The sequence below is a fragment of the Gopherus evgoodei genome, chromosome 10 (genome assembly GCF_007399415.2).
Source record: "Gopherus evgoodei ecotype Sinaloan lineage chromosome 10, rGopEvg1_v1.p, whole genome shotgun sequence".
Taxonomy (NCBI): domain Eukaryota; kingdom Metazoa; phylum Chordata; order Testudines; family Testudinidae; genus Gopherus; species Gopherus evgoodei.
The window spans coordinates 1,101,623-1,120,868 of NC_044331.1; the positions used below are offsets into that span (position 1 = coordinate 1,101,623).

Here is a 19,246-nt window from a genome sequence, read left to right on the forward strand (position 1 = left end):
CATATTCAGGATGGCTCCAGTCAATGGTGGGGGATCTCAATTCTTATGGCTTAAGGTTTCCCTCTCTTGAAACCCAAAGCAGATCTGAGATAAAGCAGGATTGTGTCCCAGGGTTCTTATACATTTCCAGCTGCCTTTCGACCTAAGAAAACAATAGGCTTAACTCCTTCTCCCAAACATCCTGGCAATTAGCACAGAGTAATTTATCCATTAAACAGTTCAGATACAGATTACCACAACCTGCAAAGAGACACATAGACAAGAATACTATTTTACTCAAGTATCATCTTAAATGCTAATATTCCTTTTTTGATCTTTGAATTAAAACTATAGCAATAGACAAGACTTGTTTGCTTACATCGCAAGACCTGAGCAAACATCTACCCTTGAGATCTCTAACAATGCAGACCTGCATTTCAAAGCTCTGTTCATTTACATATCTTGCTAACCAGTCCTTAAGGTTCACCCATGGGTCAGGTCAGTTGGTGAGGTAAGTTAATTAACTCTTTCTGGCCCTGTCTTCTTTCAATGAGATATTATGCTCATAACATCACAGGTTGTGCACCAGAATTGGAGCTGCCCCCTAACAAACAGCTCTAGCCCCATGGCATGGGATAACCTCCCAGACGGGCCCCCAGTAACTGGGGCAGGAGGCCTGCCTGAGTCTGCAGAGAGCCTGAAGCAGGAGAGTGGAGGGGAATGGCAGCTCTCGGCAGCGCAGATGGCTGGCAGACCTGGCAGGTTTTTGCTGGCAGCTGGGGGCAGGCTGCTGCTGTGGGAGGCTCGTCTGGGGCCTGCATGGACAGGTGAAAGGGATCCTGGCAGCTCAGTGTGCAGGGCATTCCCGGGGCTGGCTGCTCTGTGAATGGGGTAGGCGGTGAAGAGCCAGCAGGAGGAAGGGGCTGACCCCCCCCCCCTCCTTGCAGGGCTCCTATAAGTGCAGCAATTAGCGGCTCTGGCTCCTGAGTAGCCACTAATGGAGCTCCTGGCAGGGGCCCAAGGCCCTGCTGCTGGGTGGGGGCAGGGCAGGAGAGTGCTTCTCCTGGCAGGTGCTAGCTGGGCTGGTTCTCCCTCTGCCCCACTTGGCAGAGTTCTTCTGAGAGGCCATCTGGTTGCTGCCCCCCCGTTACCCCCTTCGCCTGGTGCGCCGCCATTCCCCAGGCCACACGGTAACAGCTCTCTGCCTCTACCCCATGGGGGTTTAGACAAGGGGCCTCTCACCCTAGGCAGGAGCATGGCCACCCCATACCAGCCTCACCACCCAGAGCTGGGTATGGTTGGACTTGTGCTGGTGCAGTGATGCACAGTCCCTATTCCTCTGTGTGCCCTTTGCCACCTGCTCTCCAGCCAGAGCTGCCTTCCCCTCCTGCATAGAGTCAGAACTCCTATACCCCCAGGTTTGCCTTTATGAACAAAACCTCCCAACCAGAGAACAGCTCAGCCCGTCTGCCCAGGCTGGGCTGCTCCAGGGCTCCTCTCTCCAGCCTACTCAGCCCGCACCCTAGATCCTCTCTCCTCAGGGAGCCACTGCCCCAGCCCTGACACCCAGCAGGGTAATGACCCTGCCTGGGGGAGTCACCAGCACCCACTTTCCTGGCTGACAAGTGGGGCTCAGGAATGCCAGTGCCAGCCTCACAAGGGCCTGCAGCCTCCTGCCCCATCAGGCACTGGCTCCCAGAAAGGCTCATTAGTGATGTGCCCGCCTCTCTGGCTCAGCCGGGTCCCAGTGGAGCTGGGCAGTAAGTGCAGAAAGCTCATGTGGGAAGGTCTTAATGTCTGCGCGAGGGAAAGGCACTTGCTGGGCCTGAGATGGAGGCGGGGGCAGGAGGGGCGGTGGTTTCTGTTTCCTCAGACTGGAGCCTGAGCTGCCTCTGCCCAAGAAGCAGACAAGAAGATGCTGCACAGACTCCTGCTGGGTGGCCTCCTCTGCACCACACTTCCTACCAGCTCCCTTGGCACAGGTAGGGCACCCCTTTGTTCCCCAATCCCCTTGGCATGGGCACATTGCCCTTTCCGCTCCCCAACGCCCTTGGCCCAGGTAGGACACTCCCTTGGTTCCCCAAGCCCCTTGGCACAGGCACAATGCCCCCCTTGGCTCCCCAAGCCCCTTGGCATTGGCACATTGCTCCCTCACCTCCCCAGCCCCCTTGGCACAGACACGGCACCCTGGTCAGCTCCCCAAAGTGCTCTGACTCCCTCCCTGCAATGCCTCTGCTGCAGCACTGCAGCCCTGCTGTTCCCGAGGCGAGTGTGCATCTGGCCCCAAGGGGTTGGTACAGGCTGGGGCACAGGTGTGATTGGCACTTCTCTGGGGTCTCTTGTATAGGCGTGTCGGAGCGTGTCTGGGGTGGTGCACTATTCCGTGGGCTTTGGCAGGGCTGGGGAGTGTGCCTAGCTGGGTGTGAGGCCGGGCCACATTTCTCCTGCTGCATGGCTGTCCTCAACACCCTTCTGCAGCCTGCTCACAGATTAACATAGGACACCGTCCCGCCCCCTCCACGTGGGCAGTCTCCTTTGGCCCTCACCAAACCCTCAGCATTGGAGAGGGTGCTGACAGTGGCACCAGCTGTTCTTGCTACTAGGCCCTTTGTGCTCAGCGTGGGGGCGGGCACCGGGCTAGCACTGCTGCAGGCAGCTGCATTCTGCACGCCAGCTGTGCTGGTGGGTGCAGTGCCAGGGCAGGGCACTGTGAGATGGAGCCAGCCTGGTGTGGTGCTGCAGGCCCTCGGACACCCCCAGGGTCACAGCCCATGGAGTGAGCACCCTACCCTACCATGGCCAACACTAGGGTGCCCGCAAGAAGTCACGGTCTGGCTGCCCTTGGCTCATGAGCCGCTGAAAGGGCCTGAAGCAAACCCCTTGAGCCAGTGTACGTGGGCGAGTTGCTTTTGCTTGCACAGCCCAGAGCCTGAGGGCCACAGGGTGGGGTCCCTGTGCATGGTGGGTCCTAGGCTAGGTCGGATCGTGGGACAGGACTCAGCGAGTTGCCCAGGCAAGCCTGGCTCAGAGCCCAGCTATAGCTCCGGGCACCCAGGAGGGCTCTCCCCATCCCATCCCCACAGAGCCCTGGGAAGCTTCAGCCAGTCAGGGCATTTTGTCAGGGTTCTCCTATTGGTGGTGGTGAGAATGAGGTCACTCTTGGGTCTCCTGGGGCTGGGCTGGCCCTGCTCGGTGTCTCACCTCCCACAAAGGTCTGTGAACATGGGCTTTCACCCCCCCCACTTAGCTCAGGGGGTGGAAGGGGGACTCCATCAGCTGGTAGCAGTTGTAGGCTGTTATCTGTTATGACTGTGCAGTAGGCAAAGCTCTTGTACTTGGCTCATGTTCTGAATAGTCTTTTTGGCTGCGACTCCCCCTTGCAGCCTCAGCCCATAACCTGCACCTCTGCGAGGGATATCCCAGCCCTGATGGGCGCTACCACTCCGGCTTCTACTGCCCACGCCTCACTGACCCCCCTGCACACAGGTACTGCTGCCACCACGGAGACCACACCCTCAAATCCTGCTGCCCCCAGCTGGACTTTGAGAGCCTGAGGAGGGTCAATCTGTCCAATGTGCCCACCCCAGCCAGACTCAGGTAAGCAGCAGTGCCTGGTCTGTGCCTGCACTTGGGGAGGAGAGGGGCTGCTTCAGGTTCTCATGTCAGCCATGTGTGCACCCCCTTCTGGAGGAGCAAACCCGGCATGACTCATTGTGGCCCTTCACCACACACACTGCTGCGTGAACACAGAGCACTGCATGCTGATGGGCGCACCTGGCACCCTGGGAGCCACCCAGGTGAGCTGTAAGGAGGCGCCTGGGGCTCTCAGGAATGGCAGAGCAGCAAGCCCCACAAGCTGGTTTTACATGAGTCAGAGAAGCCCTGGATAGATGTGCTGTGACAGGCATGAAGCTGCATTGCCAGTATATAAATCCCTGTTACGCCCACACCTGGAAACTGCGTGCAGTTCTGGCCACCCCAGCTCAGGACAGATACAGTAGAATTGGAAAGGGTTCAGAGAAGGGCAACAACGATGATTAGGGGAATGGAATAGCTTCTGTATGAGGAGAGATTGAAAAGACTGGGACTATTCAACTGAGAAAAGAGACGACTAAGGGGGGATTTGGTAGAGTGTCACGGAGTCACCGGGCGATGCTCTGGAACTGCTCCCCACAAAGCCAGTCAGGACTTTGGGGAGCCTCCTCGCCCTTGGAGCAGACTTGTTCAGGGCAAGAAGCTCCCACGGCTTCACCTCCTGGGTCTCTCCTTGGAGCATTCAGCATCCTCTACCCCTCTGTGCGCTTCCCACAGCGAGTCCACCCCAGCGGGGTCCTGGGGAAGCCACAGGGTCCTGCACCCCCACTTTGCAGTCAGACGTGACTCTCAGCCAGCCAGTAAAACAGAGGTTTATTCGATGACAGGAACAGGGTCTAAAACAGAACTTGTAGGTACCGCGAGCCGGACCCCTCAGCTGGGTCCATTCTGGGGGGCAGTGAGCCAGACCCCCACATCTGCACTTCACTCCACGTCCCCAGCCAGCTCCAGACTGAAACCCCCTCCAGCCCCTTCTCTCTGCTCGGCTCCTTACCCGGGCCAGGAGGTCACCTGATCTCTTTGTCTCCAACACCTTCAGCTGGCACCTTTGCAGGGGAGGGGCCCAGACCATCAGTTGCTAGGAGACAGTGTCAGGCATTTAGGTGCACAGGCCCTTTGCTCTGCCAGATACTTAAGAACTGCCATGGGGACACTGAGGCAGCAACACAGTATTCAGAGGAAGATTAAGAACATTCCCAGTTCGTCACATAGAGGTCTATAAAATCAGGACTCATGTGGAGATAGTAAATGAGGACGTGTTATTTACTCCTCATAACGCAAGAACTAGGGGTCACCCAATGAAATCAATGAGCAGCAGGTTTAAAACAAAGACAAAGAAGTATTTCTTCACACCATGCACAGTCAGGCTGGGGAACGCCTTGCCAGAGGATGTTGTGAAGGCCAAGACTATAACAGGGTCCAAAAGAGAACTGGAGAAGTTCCTGCAGGAGCTTATGGCTATTCCATCAATGGCTATTAGCCAAGACAGTCAGGGATGCACTCCATGCTCTGGATGTCCCTAAATCTCTGACTGCCTGAAGCTGGGGCTGGATGAAGGATGGATCACTTGATAACTGCCCTGTTCTGTTCATTCCCTCTGAAGCATGTCGCACCAGACATTGCCAGAAGATACTGGGCTCGATGGATCATTGGCCTGACCCAGTGTGGTCATTCTTATGTTGTAAAGGAAAATCATGTCTCTCTAATCAACTCAAGTGGCTGGAGTTTGTTAATGGGCATTAGTGAGCCATGCCCAGCCCCGTTTTCCAGCAGCAGCTGCAAAGCAGCGACTCTCCATTTGCAAGGTGTCCATGGGCAGCGCCTCTGCTGAGCACCATGGTCCATACATTTCCCTAGCAGCACCGGACTCCCCAGGAGGGGGACAAGGCCCCCTGGCATCGAGCTGGGGAACATATACAAGTAGGATGGGTCTGCCTGGGGGCTCCCAATAGTGCCCAGTGGGGGACACTGCCTGGCATCTGGGTCCCCCTGGGAGAGTGGAACCACCCTGCTGTAGCAGTATTGTGCCCAGTATAACACAGCTGTTGCCTTGTACCTTCCCCCCTAGGAACCCACTGCCCCTGCTGGCTGTGGGGCTCTACGGCCTCCTCGTCCTCACGCTCATGACCCTCGACTTCCTCCACTTCTGCAGACTCAACCAGTGCCGCGTCTACAGCCTCCTGAGCAGCAGCCGCCTGGGCAAGCACCTGGCCAACTCCTTCCCACACCGCTGCCCACGACCCGGCCTGGCGCGAGGAGGGACCCAGCGGCAGGAGCTGCCCGCGCGAGGAGGGACCCAGCGGCAGGAGCTGCCTACAGCCCGGCCCGGCCCGGCGGGAGGAGGGACCCAGTGGCAGGTGCTGGCTGTGACCACAGCCCGGCCCAGCCAGGACAGCAAGTGTGAAGAGCAGGCACCGCAGTGACTGGGGGTGATACTTGGGGCAGAGGGCATGTTAGCTGTAGGTATTATGGGGCATCGTTAGCAGAGTCTGGCGCGCTGCCACTGCAATAAAGCGAGCCCACACCTCAGCCCCGCACTGTTTGGCCTGGCCTGGCCCGGCCCGGCCCTTATAAAGTGCCTAAGCTGCTTGACAGGCCAAGCCCTGTCCCCGAGTGCTCTGTCTGGGATGTGACCTCTGGAGAGAGAGGAACCCTGGGCTGTGGATAGGGGGGTGGAGTCGCATGATGACACAAGCTGGGCAGGGCTGGGGTCTCCTGGCCCTTGCCCTCTTCATCCTGCCCATGGCTCATCTGTGCTCAGGGTCCCTGGGGCTGCCTGCAGCTCCTCGTTCACTGGTTGCACTCGTCAATTCCCTTTTAGTGCTGGTTGTGCCTCGATCCCCACCCTGGGCACGAGGGCTGCGGTTAGGGTCCTTGCTCCTCCGTGGCCAGCCCAGCTGCTGCGCACCTGTTCAAGGGAGCACGGGAGGGTCCACAGGGTTATGTGTGATGGGCATCAGCACGGGGGTGCACGTGTGGGTGTGGGGTGTGCATGTGTCGGGTATGTGTGTGGGGTGCACGTATGGGTTGTGGACATGGGGGTGTGCATGTGTGGGTGTGGGGTGTGCACATGTGGGTGTGAGGGGTATGGACTTGTCGGTGTGAGGGGATGTGTATGTGTGGGCTGTGGGGCATGGATGTGCCGGGGTGTGTGCATGGGTGTATGTATGGGTGTCTATGTATGTAGGTGGGTCTAGGGGTGTGGACATGTGCGGGTGTACGGTGTACACTTCTGCATTGCCTGAGTGAACGCTCACTGCACAACTGTGGCACCATCCCACCTGGTCACCTCTGCAGCATCCGCTCCTGATCCCAGCCGTTGGGTCTGTGGTGAACGGGCTGCAGGTTGTGCCATTTGAGGACGTAGCCACACAGCAAATTGGAACTGGAGCCTGATATTTGCCCAGGGTCTAGCCAGCCAGTGCCACATGCCTGAACCCTAGATTTGCCAGGCATCCAGTTTTCAACTGGAACGCCCAGTCAAAAAGGGACCCTGGCAGCTCCAGTTGGCATCACCAATTGGGCCATTAAAAGTCCAGGCAGTGGAGGGTGACCAGATGTCCCGATAAAATTGGGGCTATCCCGATATTTCGGTGTTTGTCCTGATATTTCGCTCCGCTTGCAGCACTCGGATTTTTTTTGTTTGTTTTTTTGCTCCTCCGCCGGTGGACCTCCCCCCAATCATGTGTCCCGATATTTCTTCCCTCTCACCTGGCCACCCTAAGGCAGGGGCCCAGTGGGGACCCGGGGCTAAGGCAGGCACCCTGCCTGCTCTATCTCTATGCATCTCCTGGAAGTGGTGCACATCCGTGCAGACCCTAGACACATGGGCATGGGCGGCCAGAGAGGCTGCATGTGCTGCTTCTGCCCTGAGGGCCGAGTGCAGCTCCCATTGGCTGGGATCCGTGACCAGGGGTGGCTCTAGGTATTTTGCTGCCCCAAGCACTGCAGGTAGGCTGCCTTTGGTGGCTTGCCTGTGGGAGGTCCCCGGTCCCGCAGATTCGGCAGCGCGCCTGCAGGAGGTGCGGGACCAGTGGACCCTCCGTAGGCATGCCACCGAAGGCAGCCAGCCTGCCGCCCTCGCGGCAACCGGCCGAGCACCCCCCTGTGGCTTGCCGCCCCAGGCACGCACTTGGCGTGCTGGGGCCTGGAGCCATCCCTACTGTGACCAATGGGAGCTGTGGGGCCAGTGGCTGCGGGCGCGAGAGCAGCACGTGGAGCCTCCCTGGCCACTCATGCCCATGCATCTAGGTTCTGCAGGGGCCTGGCGGCCACTTCCCAGGATTCACAGTAAGCACCGTCAAGACCCTGCACCCCCAAGACCCTGCCAAGCCTTGAGCCCCCTCCTGCACCCCAAACCCCTCATCCTTGGCCCCATTCCAGACCCAACATCCCCAGCTGAAGTCCGTATACCTCCAACACCCTGCCACAGCCCTCTCCTGCACCCAAAACCTCTCATCCCCGACCCCACCCCAGAGCCTGCACCCCCAGCTGGCGTCCTCACCCCCTGCCACCATCACCCCAAGGCCCTGCCCTAGCCTAGTGAAACTGAGTGAGGGTGGGGAAGAGCACGCGACAGAGGAAAGGTGGACGGAGTGAGTGGCAGTGGAGACTGGGAGAAGGGGTGGGGCCTGAGGCAGGCGTGTTCGGTTTTGTGCAGTTACAAACTTGGCAATCCTAGTGAGCCATCCACTGGCTCCTGCTCATGTCACACGTGCATGTCCCATCATCCCCCTGGGCACCTCCCTAGGGCACAGCTGCCCGTAGCAGCCCATCTAGCTTCCTTGGCTGGGGGCTCAGACACCCCTCCAGCTCCGCCGGTTGGGTGGAGGGCCTGCACGCTCGGCTGCCCAGCCCCTGGACAGGCACGTGGTCATCGTTAGGTTCCAGAGTCAACAGGTGGTGCCGCCTTGGCCGATGCCGCGCAGACCCCCCAGGTTAAGCCCCGCCCCAGCCCTGTGCCCATCACGTGGCGCCGGCTCAACGCCAGCGGCCTCCTAGTGACGCCAACTGGAGGCGGCGCTGACATATGACGTCACCACGCTGGGCGGGGCGAATCGCTGAGTGGAGGGAGTAGCCGACTCGGTGCTCGGACTCAGGATGGAGGGGGCCGTGAGTGGCGCGGGGAGGGGTCCCGGCTCGCGGGGGGGGCAGGGGATGTCCCGGCTCGCGGGGGGGCCGAGGGCCGGGCGGGGGGGTCCCGGCTCGCGGGGGGGCGGGTGTCCCGGCTCGCGGAGGGACCGAGGGCGGGGCCGGGCGGGGGGTCCCGGCTCGCGGGGGGGCGGGGGATGTCCCGGGGCGGGGGGTCCCGGCTCGCGGGGGGACCGAGGGCGGGGCGGGGGGTCCCGGCTCGCGGGAGGGGGGTCCCGGCTCGCGGGGGGGACTCCGGGGCTCCGGCCCCCCTGACGGTCTCTTTCCCCAGGGGGCAGCGGGGGGTCCCGGCTCGCGGGGGGGCCGAGGGCGGGACGGGGCGGTCCCGGGCGGGGCGGGGGGTCCCGGCTCGCGGGGGGACTCCGGGGCTCCGGCCCCCCTGACGGTCTCTTTCCCCAGGGGGCAGCGGGGGGTCCCGGCTCGCGGGGGGGCCGAGGGCGGGACGGGGCGGTCCCGGGCCGGGCGGGGCGGGGGGTCCCGGCTCGCGGGGGGACTCCGGGGCTCCGGCCCCCCTGACGGTCTCTTTCCCCAGGGGGCGGCGGGGGTGTCCCGGCTCGCGGGGGGGCCGAGGGCGGGGCGGGGGGTCCCGGCTCGCGGGGAGGGGGGCGGGGCGGGGGGGTCCCGGCTCGCGGGGGGACCGAGGGCGGGGCGGGGGGGTCCCGGCTCGCGGGGGGACTCCGGGGCTCCGGCCCCCCTGACGGTCTCTTTCCCCAGGGGGCGGCGGGGCAGCTGCGGCAGGAGGGGAACCGGCTCTTCCAGGCCGGGGACCACGCGGCGGCGCTGGCCGCCTACACGCGCGCCCTGGAGCTGTGCGCGGGGCCCCCGGAGCGCGCCGTGCTGCACCGCAACCGGGCCGCCTGCCACCTGAAGCTGGTGAGCGGAGGGGGGGCGAGCTCCGGTGACCCGCCCGTACCGGGGGCTGCTGGGAGCCAGGCCCCCGGACCCCTGTGCAGCTCTGGGGCCCAGCTCCGGCTGCCCTGCCGGCCTGGGGCACTGACCCAGCCTACATGTCTGCCCCCAGCTGAGTGGGGCTGCGTGCTAGCGGCACCTGCTGCCCCCCAGGAGGGCACGACCCCTGGGCAAGCGGGCACGGGGGAAGGGCAACTTGCCCAGGCTCTTTTGGCAAATCAGTGGCAAGCAAAAGGCGCTTGGGTGGTGGAGTGATCGGTGCAGGGTGAGACCTAGACAGGTCGATAACAGGGGCCCTTTCTCTTCCCCCAAGCCACTGGCCTCGTCCCTGCCCTGGCTCTCAGGGCTCCCTCCTGGGCTGGAAGGGTTAGTGAGGATTTGCCAGGTGCTATCATCCTGGCACCTGCCCTGGCTCTGGAGCATTATGCCTGTGCCAGCGGGAGCAGCAGGGAGGCTGGGCTGTGCCAAGTGTGACCCCAGCCAGGGACTGGCGTGAAGCCCAGTGATCCGCCCCAGGAGTCACAGCCTCTGCGCCCTCTGACAGGTCTCAGGAATGAATCGAGCAGCTGGCTGCTGAGCCAGGGGCAAGGGGTGGGGGCTCTCTGGCCCAGCAGCCTGCTGGGACTCCCCACTTTTTGGGTTCCTCCTTATCTGCTCTTATGCAGCAACGTGTGACCCTGCTCCCCAGGGAGCCCCGAGCTGCTCTGGGCAGGAGGGTCACTGCCAGTGATTGTGTGGCTGGGATGTGCGTTGAGCCCTTCGAGCTGGGGGGAGGGGGGGATCCGAAGAGCCCCCAAACAGTGGCACCACCACGGCAGTGGGAGTTCCTGCATTGTGAGGCCAGCAGGATGCATGGCACTGGGCTTGTCTGATGAGGGATGTCTAGGGCAGGGTGGGCTGAGCAGCTGGGGATATGTCTGTTGCCATGGCAACTCCTCACAACATCTGCTTAGTGATATCTGAAAATCCAGGAACCTCCCCCTGTGGACAGGTCAGTCTCTCCTCCTCTGATCTGGGCTTCTGTCACCTCCCGTGTGAATGAGGAGCCTGGGGGCTAGTGGGACCTAGCCCGGCAGTCCTGTGCTTCTAATGCCATGGCGACGTGCCTCTCTCACCTGCCTCCCTGTTTTGCAGGAAGATTACGCCAATGCAGAAGCTGATGCGTCTAAAGGTATGGTAGGGCTGGGGTTGTGGGTCAGTTTGCTATTTCCCCAGTTGGGTATAGAGGGAGCTGGCCCAAAGGCCCCCTCTGACTGTGCTCTGGTCTCTGGTCAGCCATCGAAGCCGATGGCCACGACGTGAAGGCGCTGTTCCGCCGCAGCCAGGCGCTGCAGAAGCTGGGCCGCCTGGACCAGGCAGTCTACGACCTGCGCAGATGTGTGAGCCTGGAGCCCAGGAACAAGGCTTTCCAGGAGGCATTGCACGATCTGGGGAGCAGCATGCAGGAGAAGGTAAGCACCAGCGGAGCAGGAGCAAGGCCTGGGCGAGGGCTCTGGAGGGCCAATATTCCCAGCGCTGCTGGCCTCTGAGAGGCCTTGTGCTCCCAGCCTCGTGGCCCAGGCCAGGCCGGGTCACTGACCCATCTGCAGGACGAGGCTCCCACTGCAGGGTGATAGAGGCTGTCACTAACCTGTTCCTCCATCTGTCTCAGATGAAGCTCATGTCCTGCACAGACTCCAAAGTAGAGCAGATGTTTCAGATCTTACTGGACCCCAAAGAGACAGACACAGACAAAAAACAGAAGGTACCAGCTCTGAGCAGCCCCATGGCAAGCTGGAGGTGGGAGTGACTGTGTCCAGGGGAGGGAATGTTGTGGTGGTCGGGGGAAATGCCTGGGCCGGGGTCTGGAGCAGCTGGGCAGATGCTGACAGGGGAGCGAATGTGGTAGCGATGAGGGGAATGCCTGGGCTGAGGGCTGGAGCAGCTGGGCAGGTGCTGGGGGGAATTATGGTGGGGAAGGAGGGGCTGTCGGGGGAGCTGGAGAAGCTGGGCAGGTGCTGATGGGAGCGGGGGGCTTCCAGTCTTCAGGCAGAAGGTGTGAGCTGCGGGGCCGGGGGACAAGCCATTGTGGCTCTGGACATGGGGACTCACGTTCATGCTGCAGGAGGCTCTGGCTTGGCAGGTCTGAGCTGCTGGAAGACAAAGGGGTGCCTCTCACTGGCTGCCTGGGCAGTGATCCCACCCAGGGCCCCTTGGTGTCCTGCGTGCTGGTGCCAGTGAGATTCCTTGCTCCCTGGCTTGTGCCCAGCCCTGCGGCCGCTCCTGCTGAGTGCGGCTTGCCAACCTGCACCCGAACGACTCTTGTCTCCCAGGCAGCGCAGAACCTGATTGTGCTGGCCCGGGAAGAGGCTGGGGCGGAGAAGATCTTCCAGAGCGACGGCGTGCGGCTGCTGCTGCGCATGCTGGACACGGGCAGAGAGGACGCGATGCTGGCGGCTCTGCGCACCCTAGCTGGCCTGTGCTCTGGGCACCGTTCGCGGGTAAGTGTGGGCTGCTCCCACAGCTTGGGGCCTGTGCCCCATGCGGACGCATACCCCGCACGCACCTAGCGGATTGGGTTGCAGGGAGTGCAGGTGGGAGACTCACCCTGGGGGTTGCTGCCTGCAGTTACTGACGCTGCTAAGTGGCGCAGTAACCGAGGCTGCTGCCTGCCCTGGCCTGGGCTGTGTCTCCCTGCGTGGGCTGTGCTGGGAGAGAGAAGCCTGCCTGGCTCCACTTCTGTAGCTGAGCTCAAGGACTGCAGCAAGGGGGGGCTGTCAGTGCTGATCCTGTTGTCCCCACCCAGCACAGACTGGCCACCCCGACGTGAAGCCTCTTCCCGCCTCACTCTCCTCTGACGCTGACTCCGCAGCCCGTCTCCCATGGGGCCAGCTCCTAGGCTACTGTGCCCGTCTGTCCCCACCCTCCTGTCTAGCTGGCAAGATCTCTCCCTTCCCTCTGCCAGGGTGGCTAGCGCCCACCCGAGAGCATTTTGGGAGTGTGGGCCCCTGGCCCAGGCAGGCACTGCTGGGTATCTGGACAGGGCAGCTGGGACTTGCTGGTGTGTGGTGAAGGGGGAGGGCTGGGCGGGCTTGGGGCTTCTCTGCAATTTTCTAGCAGGCTGCTCCCCTGTGCTCACAGACCATGGCCATCCTTGCGGAGCTGGGGGCACCACGTGTCTCAGCCATGCTGGGAGTGGAGCACGAGCAGGTGTCTCTGGCGGCCTGTAACCTGCTGCAGGTCATGTTTGATGCGCTGAAGGAGGGGCTGCAGAGGGACTTCCGTGGCAAGGAGGAAGCCCTTGTACTGGGTGAGTGACCCCTTCCCTTCCCTCTGCTCAGCATCAGGTGCCAGAGAGGACGTGTCCTGGCCAGACCTACCCTGTGCCCCTGGATTTCCAGTGGCAGGTGGTGGGTTGCCTGGCACAAGCCTCTCTGGAGTCCCCCTGGTGCCAAGCAACGTCGTGGGCACCCATTGTGTGATGGGAGGAATGGAGAAGGGGTCTGTGTGGGACACCTGGGGCTGTGATTGGGGTATCCTGGGCTCTGTGCCTCATCTCACCATTTCCTGCTATGGAGTCCAGCCGCGTCTCCACAAGGCTGGCCCCACTGCTAGGGAGCAAGAGGCAGGAGCCCCCTCAGCCAGCCCCACGTTGTGCTCCCAATTGCCTGTGAGGGGCCATGGGGCTGGGCGGAGGGGCAAACTCAGCGTTTGCTGTCTGCCAGATCCCTCGAAGGAGCTGAAGCTGCTGATCGGGCACCTCTTGGAAATGCTGAACCGGGAGGGGACCTCGGCCCACGGCCGCGACAACATCCTTAACCTCCTCATCAAAGTGGTGCCACGGAAATCACTGCGGGACCCCAACAACAGCCTGACCCTCTGGGTCATCGACCAGGGTAAGAGCCACTCGGGGCCCCCCAGACCCCTGCTGCCCTGGGTCCCTCGCTCAGCCAGAGTCGCCTGCTCCCTGAGAGCTCGTGAGTCTGCTGCTGAGGGCAGCATCTGAGCGCCCTGCCCTTGCAGGCCTGAAGAAGATCCTGGAGGTGGGCGGCACGGTGTGTGAGGCCCCCGGCAGCCTGCCTGCGACGGAGAACAGCCGGATGAGCGCCGCCGTCCTGCTCAGCAAGCTGTACAGTGACCTGAAGTGCGACGCCGAGAGAGAGAACTTTCACCGGCTGTGTAAAGACTATGTCAGGTGAGGAGCGATCCTGTTCCCTGGGCACAGCCTGGGCACCAGCTCTCCTTGGCCAGGCAGTTCCCTGAGAGCTGGCAGGAATGTCCGGCAGGGGTCAGCAGCTCAAGGAAGAAAGGGGCTGCAGGCCTTGCTGTTTGTGGGGGTGGGACCGATAGAGCTGGGCCTGTGCTGGTGCTCTGCCTGCAGGGCGGGTGGGGGGTTCAGCTGGTGCCCCCGGGCAGGGTTAGCCTTTCTTGCTGCTCTTCCCCTCCAGGAGCTGGTTGGAGGGGCATGGGTTGGCTGGGAAGCTCCGTGCCATCCAGACGGCGTCGTGCCTGCTGCAGGGTCCCTCGGAGGCTGGAAACCAGGTGCTGGAGCTGGAGGGGATCATGGAGAGTGTGCTGGCTCTGTGTGCCTCCGTGCGGGAGGTTGACCAGCTGGTGGCCGTGGAGGCTCTGATCCATGCTGCTGACAAGGCCAAGCGGGCGTCTTTCATCACAGCCAACGGTGTGACCCTGCTCAAGAACATCTATAAGTGCAGCGGGAGGGACAGCATCCGCATCCGGGCCTTGGTGGTGAGGAGTCCAGCGAGGGGGGCTGTCCCTGAAGGGTAGAACATCTTGCTGGAGGCTGAGCTGCTGCCTCTGGGCACAGGGGGAGATGCTCTCTCAGGGCTGGAAGTGCTCAGGGGCTGCGTGAGCAGCTGCAGGGCACATGGCAGGCCTGCTCGTTTGCCCTGCATCCCGGCGGGTGTATGGTCGGGATGCCATTTGTCCTGGTATTCTGCCTTGGAGCTTTTCTGCTTTGGCAGCGCTCTGGACCTGCCCCTCCGATGTGTCCCGATATTTTCTCCATGTAATCTGGTCACTCTACCATGGGCTGATGTTTGTGTGCAGCCCGGGGAGGGTGGGGGGTTCCTGTCAGCAGGCCCCCCCCCCCAGGCATGCTGTGTGGCTGGCGGCTGCCAGAGATGCTTGGGGGCAGAGTGGGGGGCTGGCCTGATGTGCTGTTCTTTGCTGCAGGGGCTCTGCAAGCTGGGCTCTGCTGGAGGCATTGATTTCAGCATGAAGCAGTTCGCTGAGGGCTCCACCCTGAAACTGGCCAAGCAGTGCCGCAAGTGAGGGCCTGGGGCCGTCGGGCGGGGTGGGGGGGCATCTGGGCGTGGGGTGGAGTCTGGTAGATGGGGAGGGGGGGGAAATGTCCAGACGTAGGGGGAGGTGGAGTCTGGTAGACGGGGGCGGGGGGTGGTGGTGTCCGGGTGTGGGGGGAGGTGGAGTCTGGTGGGGGGGGACAGGATGTCCAGGTGTGGCGGGGGGTGGTGTCCGGGCGTGGGGGGAGGTGGAGTCTGGTAGAGGGGGGGGACAGGATGTCCAGGTGTGGCGGGGGGTGGTGTCCGGGTGTGGGGGGAGGTGGAGTCTGGTGGGCGGGGGGCCTGTCCAGGCATGGGGGGGGTCCCAGGGGAGCATTTGAGGTCAGGTGCCAGGGGGCGTGTCCAGGCGACTCCGGTACCACCCAGCCCCCCTGCTGCAGTGGGGTGCCGGCGCAGGCTCATGGCTGCTCCCCCCCACAGGTGGCTGTGTAATGAGGCGATCGACGCAGGCACACGGCGCTGGGCGGTGGAGGGCCTGGCCTACCTCACCTTCGACGCGGATGTCAAGGAGGAGTTTGTGGAGGACAAGGCAGCTGTGCAGGCCATGTTCCAGCTGGCCAAGGTGCTGCTGCTGGGGCGGGTGACGGGGGCTGTGTCGGGGTCTGGGAGGGGGACAGTGGGGCAGAACTGGGAGCTGCTTGCAGTCGATTGCTCCGTGGTGTCTGCTGGCCTAGCCCATATGCAGCCTACACTTTGCTGACCCCCCACTGTTCCCTGCAGTCAGAGGACAAGAGTGTGCTGTTCGCAGTGGCCTCCACGCTGGTGAACTGCACCAACAGCTACGACCACGAGGAGCCAGACCCCCAGATGCTGGAGCTGGCCAAGTACGCCAAGCAGCACGTCCCAGAGCAGCACCCCAAGGTCAGGAGAGGGTCTGGGCTGCACCCCAAGGGATTTCTGCATCCTGCCGAAGCAGCACTGTGTTGTGCTGGGGCCCCTGGGGATGCGGAGCCTTGTGTGCACTGTGTAGGATTTTGTCCTTTCCTGCACAGGATGAGCCAGGCTGTGTGAGGCGGCGGGTGCGCAAGCTGCTGGCTGCTGGCGTGGTGTCAGCTCTCACCTGCATGGTGAAGAGCGAAAACCCGGCGCTGACCAACTCCTGCCGGGAGCTGATCTCCAGGTGAGGCTGTGTCCGTGGGGGTGGCTGCCCGGCCCTCTGAGCCAGGTGCCCAGCAGGATGGGGGGTTCTGGGTTCTCCTGTGCATGGGAGGCAGGGCGCTGTGGGGTCCCGCCCAGTGCGGGGAGCTGCAGAGTCCCACTGAAGGCGCCCCAGGGTACGAGCATGGATCTGCACCCTGGCAAAGGGGCTGGGCGCTCGCACCCTCCCTGTCCGTGCCTGTGCTGACTGCGGCTGCTGCCGCTCTTTGCCCCCAGGGTGTTCCTGGCCGTGGTGGAGGAAGCAGCGGACAGAGGCAGCGTGGTGGCCCAGGGAGGGGGAAAGGTGAGATGCCAGGGCTCCCAGCTTCTCCCCTCCAGAGTCTCTACAGCGCCCCCCTGTGGGCATAGCACGAGGGGGGGAGGGAAGCAAATGGCTCTGTGGGGGTTGGGGGTTTCTGCCAAAGGCCCTAAGCACATGGACCTGACAGAGTCCCTGGGCTGGGGTGTCCCTGCTTGGCAGGGCTCTCACTGCCGGGGGGAGAGCCGCTTTCCTTGCGCACCCTGTGGCCGAGCTGGGCGTTGGGAGGGCTACTGGGCCCTGGCTCTGGTACTGACTGTCCTGCCTCCCGCAGGCGCTCATCCCGCTGTCCCTGGAGGGTACCGAGGTGGGGCAGGCCAAAGCAGCGCAGGCACTGGCGAAGATCACCATCACCTCCAACCCCGACATGGCGTTCCCTGGAGAGCGGGTCAGTGCAGCCTGGCATGTGCTGTTCTGGGGGCAGAGGGGCTGCCCCACAGGGAGCCCATGAGCTGCGCCCAGCAGCCCACACCCAGGCAATTTTCCCCTGAGACTTTCCTCATGCTGGGGGGTCTCAGGGAGGGTGGGGGTCTCACTCTCCAGGGGAGGCAGTGACTCATGTCGGCTTGGTCTGCTGCCTTCGCAGCGGAGTCCCTGCTCCGTCGGGTGTCTGGGGTTCTGCAGCCATGGTCTGAGCCCCTCTGACTGCTGCCTTGCTCCCTAGATCTACGAGGTGGTCAGACCCCTGGTGAGTCTCCTGCACCTGCACCGCACCGGCCTGGAGAACTTTGAGGGGCTGATGGCATTAACCAATCTGGCTGGGATCAGCGAGAGGCTGAGGTAGGAGGAACAGCCTTGTGCCTGGCAATCAAAGCCGGGTCCTGCTGCTAGGAGACCCTCTCACCAGCGCTAAGGCCACCACCTGCCCTGGGCGGGAGCAGGGTGCTCACTTGTGGCTTGTTGCAGGCAGAAGATCCTGAAGGAGAAAGCAGTGCCCATGATTGAGGGCTACATGTTTGAGGAGCACGAGCTGCTCCGCCTGGCGGCCACCGAGTGTATGTGCAACATGGCCATGAGCACAGAGGTGAGGGCGGGGTGGGCAGGGCATGGGTCTGGGGCAGGGGCCTGCCCTCTGGCTGGAGGGCACTCCCCTGTCTGGCTCTGGGTTGCAGGTGCAGGAGCTCTTCCTGGCCGAGGGCAGCGACCGGCTGAAGCTGCTGGTCCTATACAGTGGGGAGGACGACGAGAAGCTGCGGCGAGCAGCCTCCGGCACCTTGGCCATGCTAACCTCACTGCTGCCCCAGATCTGCGGGAAGATCACCCAAGTGGTGAGACGGCCTCTGCCCCTCCCTTACACTGACACGTGAGGGACAGAACGAGCTCTGTCCTGCTCAGACTCTGCCCCGGCTGCTCTACACTGGGGCTGGCATAAGCTGCTCTGCGGCAGCACCACATTCCACCCCAGAGGTAGCTGGCTTGGTGGAGTGGGGGTACAGAATGTGGGATCTTGTGCCTTTGCAGTGAGTGCTGGAAGGGTGACCTAGCCCAGTGGCTGCCTGACTGGGCCTCTGCTGGGACCCTGGGGCAGGCGCGGGGAGCCAGCACGTGTGCGGGGCAGAGCAGGAAGTAGCAGCATGTCCTAGCTGCAGCAGGCAGCCAGCTCCATTTGTCTGGCGTTGTCGGAAGGGGGACGGCAGGCAGACGGGGCAGCAGCAGCTGGTCTGTCCAGGGCTCAGGGCAGAGGGTCTCTGTTCCGAGAGGAGCCAGGGTGTGCTGGAGGGCTCCCTGCCCAGTTTCTGTGTCCATACAGGCACTCAGGGCCTGGCTCAAGCCCGTTTCCCTGTCTCCCCACAGACGGCTCACTGGCTGGAGATCCTGCAGGCCCTGCTGCTCAGCCCCAATGTGGAGCTGCAGCACCGCGGCGCTGTGATCGTGCTGAACATGATGGTGGCAGACCGGGAGATTGCAGCCAAGCTCATGGAGAGTGAGATGCTGGAGATCCTGTCCGTGCTTGCCAAAGACGAGCGCAACAAGCCCCGTGTGGCCCAAGCTGCCAAGGAGTGCCTAGCGCAGGCCATGGCATGTGGGCTGATCAAACCCAACGTGAATGGAGAGTGATTGGTCACCCTGGCAGGGTTCTCCTTCCTCTGTGCACACACTGCTCTGGGCTTGTAACACCCCCAGCTGCGGCTAGGGAAAGACACTGCCTTCGGAAGCTGGAGCCCCTGGGGTGCCCGGGGCCATGGTGGGGGAGGGAAGGAGTGTGGGCTGAGCTTGCCTCTTGTATCTTATCTTAACCTACGAGTGTATGCAAGGCTCTCAGGTTCTCTGCACCCCCCTGCTGCAGGGTCCCCTTGACGCACTTCCATCTATCCTGGAGCTGGCAGCCTCTGCTGGGAGCTCTCTGCGGGCATCCATGTCCTGCTGCACCCTGTGCTTGTCTGAGCACTACGCTCAGCTGTGCCCCAGTGCAGATGGATGCTGGGCGGGGGGACAGATGGCACCTGCTGCCCCCCAGGAGGGGCCTTTGCACCCGCACCTCTTCTTGTGCCTAACACACATCTGTCTCCTCCAAGGGCTTTGACAGTCACAGCTCTGCGCCCGGCGGGCAGAGAGGGCAGGCTTCAATCACAGCGGGGAGGGGCTGGCTGCTGCTCAGCGGTCAGGCGGTGCCTGGGCTGGAGGGGGGGGGGTCCCCTCAGTCCGTGCTGTCCTGCGGGCGCTGGGGGAGAGGTGGCCGTGGCTGAACCCATGCTCCAGGCTGAATGCCCTGTGCAGGAGCTGGGGCTGAGCCTGCCCCGCCCCGGGGCTGTATTTACTCTGCTGATAAAGGAAAACCTGCCGCCCTGGCTGAGCCGCGTGGACTGATCGAGCCAAAGGGCCGCGCGGGGGGGCCGGGCCGAGCGCTGGGGGG

The 19,246-nt window shown here is 62.8% G+C and overlaps 2 protein-coding genes across 5 annotated transcripts; both read left to right on the forward strand.

Moving 5' to 3' along the window:
- The first annotated feature begins 478 nt into the window (after positions 1–478).
- LOC115658912 (protein shisa-like-1) lies at positions 479–6,564 on the forward strand. 3 transcript variants are annotated; one of them, XM_030578444.1, is made up of 3 exons: positions 479–1,961; positions 3,363–3,576; positions 5,642–6,564. In XM_030578444.1, exons 1-3 carry the CDS (start codon positions 1,895–1,897, stop codon positions 5,994–5,996), a joined length of 636 nt encoding a protein of 211 aa, XP_030434304.1. In that variant the 5' UTR covers positions 479–1,894; the 3' UTR covers positions 5,997–6,564. The 3 variants fall into 3 exon arrangements, with proteins under 3 accessions (XP_030434304.1, XP_030434306.1, XP_030434305.1); XM_030578446.1 differs by having other exon boundaries at positions 5,726–6,564; XM_030578445.1 differs by having other exon boundaries at positions 3,466–3,576.
- Positions 6,565–9,493: 2,929 nt separating this feature from the next.
- UNC45A (unc-45 myosin chaperone A) lies at positions 9,494–19,186 on the forward strand. 2 transcript variants are annotated; one of them, XM_030578478.1, is made up of 19 exons: positions 9,495–9,597; positions 10,768–10,804; positions 10,909–11,084; positions 11,285–11,377; positions 11,946–12,113; positions 12,754–12,922; positions 13,338–13,508; positions 13,636–13,807; positions 14,061–14,361; positions 14,809–14,903; positions 15,357–15,498; positions 15,657–15,797; positions 15,929–16,056; positions 16,311–16,377; positions 16,667–16,780; positions 17,057–17,172; positions 17,299–17,416; positions 17,505–17,660; positions 18,187–19,186. In XM_030578478.1, the coding sequence occupies exons 3-19, from the start codon at positions 11,073–11,075 to the stop codon at positions 18,448–18,450; spliced, it is 2,427 nt and encodes an 808-aa protein (XP_030434338.1). In that variant the 5' UTR covers positions 9,495–9,597; positions 10,768–10,804; positions 10,909–11,072; the 3' UTR covers positions 18,451–19,186. The 2 variants fall into 2 exon arrangements, with proteins under 2 accessions (XP_030434339.1, XP_030434338.1); XM_030578479.1 differs by lacking the exon at positions 17,505–17,660 and having other exon boundaries at positions 9,494–9,597.
- Positions 19,187–19,246: the final 60 nt, after the last annotated feature.